Source organism: Cyclopterus lumpus, chromosome 6 (assembly GCF_009769545.1).
Source record: "Cyclopterus lumpus isolate fCycLum1 chromosome 6, fCycLum1.pri, whole genome shotgun sequence".
In the NCBI taxonomy this organism is placed as follows: domain Eukaryota; kingdom Metazoa; phylum Chordata; class Actinopteri; order Perciformes; family Cyclopteridae; genus Cyclopterus; species Cyclopterus lumpus.
This window is the reverse complement of record NC_046971.1, coordinates 5,856,795-5,859,107: the sequence shown is the minus strand read 5'-3', so window position 1 is coordinate 5,859,107 and position 2,313 is coordinate 5,856,795. Positions and strand designations below refer to the sequence as shown.

The 2,313-nt window shown below is 48.8% G+C and overlaps 1 protein-coding gene across 1 annotated transcript; it reads right to left on the bottom strand.

Annotated features, from left to right (window-relative positions):
* Positions 1-225: 225 nt before the first annotated feature.
* On the bottom strand, positions 226-2,079 carry lingo1a (leucine rich repeat and Ig domain containing 1a). The gene has a single exon (XM_034535871.1). The coding sequence runs from the start codon at positions 2,071-2,073 to the stop codon at positions 226-228; it is 1,848 nt and encodes a 615-aa protein (XP_034391762.1). The 5' UTR covers positions 2,074-2,079.
* Positions 2,080-2,313: the final 234 nt, after the last annotated feature.

Genomic DNA, 2,313 nt, shown 5'->3' with positions numbered 1-2,313 from the left:
CTCTGTAGCAGTGGATGTGCTTTCATTCCCTCTCGCCTGTAAAAGTCACGAATTGCCTTCCTCTCTAGTGCTTCAGTCAGGAAAAAAAAGAACATATCAGTCTTTGTTAACAGACCAGGATCCACAGTTTGTAAGGGGGGGAGGGGGGGGAAAGAAAATGTCTTCTTTTCCCTTTTTGTCTTGTTTTTATTTTTGTCCAAAAAACAAATTAATTCCACAGCTCTGTTAAATCATTTTCATGTTAAACTTGCGAGGCGCATCCACTGTGCTGCTGCTCATGCCAGCGTCCGATTTCCGTGGCACGTACTCGATCTCGATGTTGTGCTTGGTGTTGCCTTTACCTCTGCTCCAGAGGAAGAGCAGGACCAGGCAAAACAAGACGACGCCGAGGAAAGAGATGAAGCCCATCGTGGTTGCAATGATCAACGTCTTTATATCAAAGGGGAAAGGGGCATTGGCTCTTGTACCGTTAGCGCCAGTTTCTGTGGGCTGGTTTGAGATGAAGGCAAAGGTCTTGTTGGGCTGGTGTGGCCAGTCAGGCGAGTAGCTATGAATGTGCAGATGAGCAAGGGAGGTGTCGTTTCCTCCTGCGTTGCTAGCTACACACACATATGTACCATTGTCTTGAATCTGGGCATAGCGAACCTCAAGGGTGCCATCTGGCAAGACGGAGAGCCTTCCAATTGTCTTGGTGGTGATAAACTTTTTCTGTGGGGATAGCCACATTATCAATGGGGCGGGATCTCCATCTGCTTGGCAAGCGAAATGAACAATGGCTCCCTCGTCAACAAATTTCTGCTGGGGTTTGCGATCTCTAATCCTAGACTTGCGACAGGTGAAGTAGTTTGGCTGCAGGACATCCGGGAAGTCTTTGAATTCTTTACCTTGGACAAACTCAGGGGAGGCACAGGTAGGCTGCTGCCTGTTGAAGTTCAGTCTCCAGCGTCGCCGGAAAACCCATAACAGTCGGCAGTCACAGGCCAGGGGATTATCATACAAGGCAAGGGTTTCAAGGTTGCCAACTGAATGGAAAGCAGACTCCTCTAAAGTGCTAAGGGAGTTTCCAGACACATTAAGAATCTTCAGGTAGTTTAAACCACGGAAAGAGTAGGGTTCAATCATTGCCAGTCTTCCTCCTACCAGATGAAATTCTTGCAGACGCAAAAGATCATGGAGCTTATTCCCTTCAATGGTTAGGATAGGGTTGTATGAAACATTAAGAAAGCGCAAATAAACCAAGTGCCGCAAGGCTACGTAAGGAATTGTGGTCAGGTTGGCATTTGCGATGGTCAGGGAGGTGAGATTTAATCCATATAAGCAATTTGGGGTCATCGTATCCAGATATGGCCAATTGGCTATTTCCAACACTTTCAGTCGATAGAGCCTTTTGAAGGAATAATCCCGTATGACGTTTATATTGAGGAGGCGGAGCCTGAGCGTGATCAAACTGTGGAGGTGGGTAAAGGCCTCTGTTGGCACAAAGGACAAGTTGCACTTCTCAAGACTCAGGTGCTCAAGGCTACTTAGGCCATGAAAAGCCCGGTGAGAGATGAAAACCAGGTCGTTATCACCCACCTCTAAAGATCGCAGGTTGTACAAATCCTGGAACATGTAGTCCAACAGGATGACAATCTTGTTCTCACTTATGTCCAGCTGTGTGAGGTTGCTCAGGCCAGTGAAGACACCGAGCTGGATCAGCTTGAGCTTGTTGCTACGCAGACCCATTGTCCGCAAGCCGTAAAGGTTGTTGAACGCTCCAGGTTCAATAGTGGAGATCGTGTTTTCACTGAGCTCCAGGTGCTCGAGGTTGGGAAAGTTGGCAAACTCGTCTGGGTTGATGGTTCGGATGCGGTTCTTGCTGAGGTCCAGCAGTTTGGTTTCTGCAGGAATGCCCTCGGGAACTGTCATGAGCTTCTTGCGGTGGCACATCACGGAACGCTCTTGAACATTGCACTCGCAGCGAGACGGACAGCCTGTAGTGGAGCCAGACAGCACAACGCCCAACATCAGGATCAGAATGGGCTGCCAGCAAGCCACCAGGTAGCTGTGCCCAGTCGCTTCCCCGGCCGCCATCTTATCGGTTACCTATGGAGACACATAGAAGAGGTAAAAGATTTAGTAAGAAAAGGAAAACACACATCGTCCTTCAATCAGAGGATCGGCGGTTCCATGGGTCCTTGTGTCCTTGGGCAAGACACTTAACCCCAAAATTGCTCCCGCAGCATACACACACATTTACGGTGCGTGAATGTGTGTGAACGTTAGCTAGTCCTCATGGGCAGGTGGCTCCTCCCATCTGTGTATGAATGGGTG

Excerpts from the sequence above, each read along its gene's own strand:
- lingo1a (XM_034535871.1), bottom strand. The coding sequence starts at position 2,073 with ATGGCGGCCGGGGAAGCGACTGGGCACAGCTACCTGGTGGCTTGCTGG.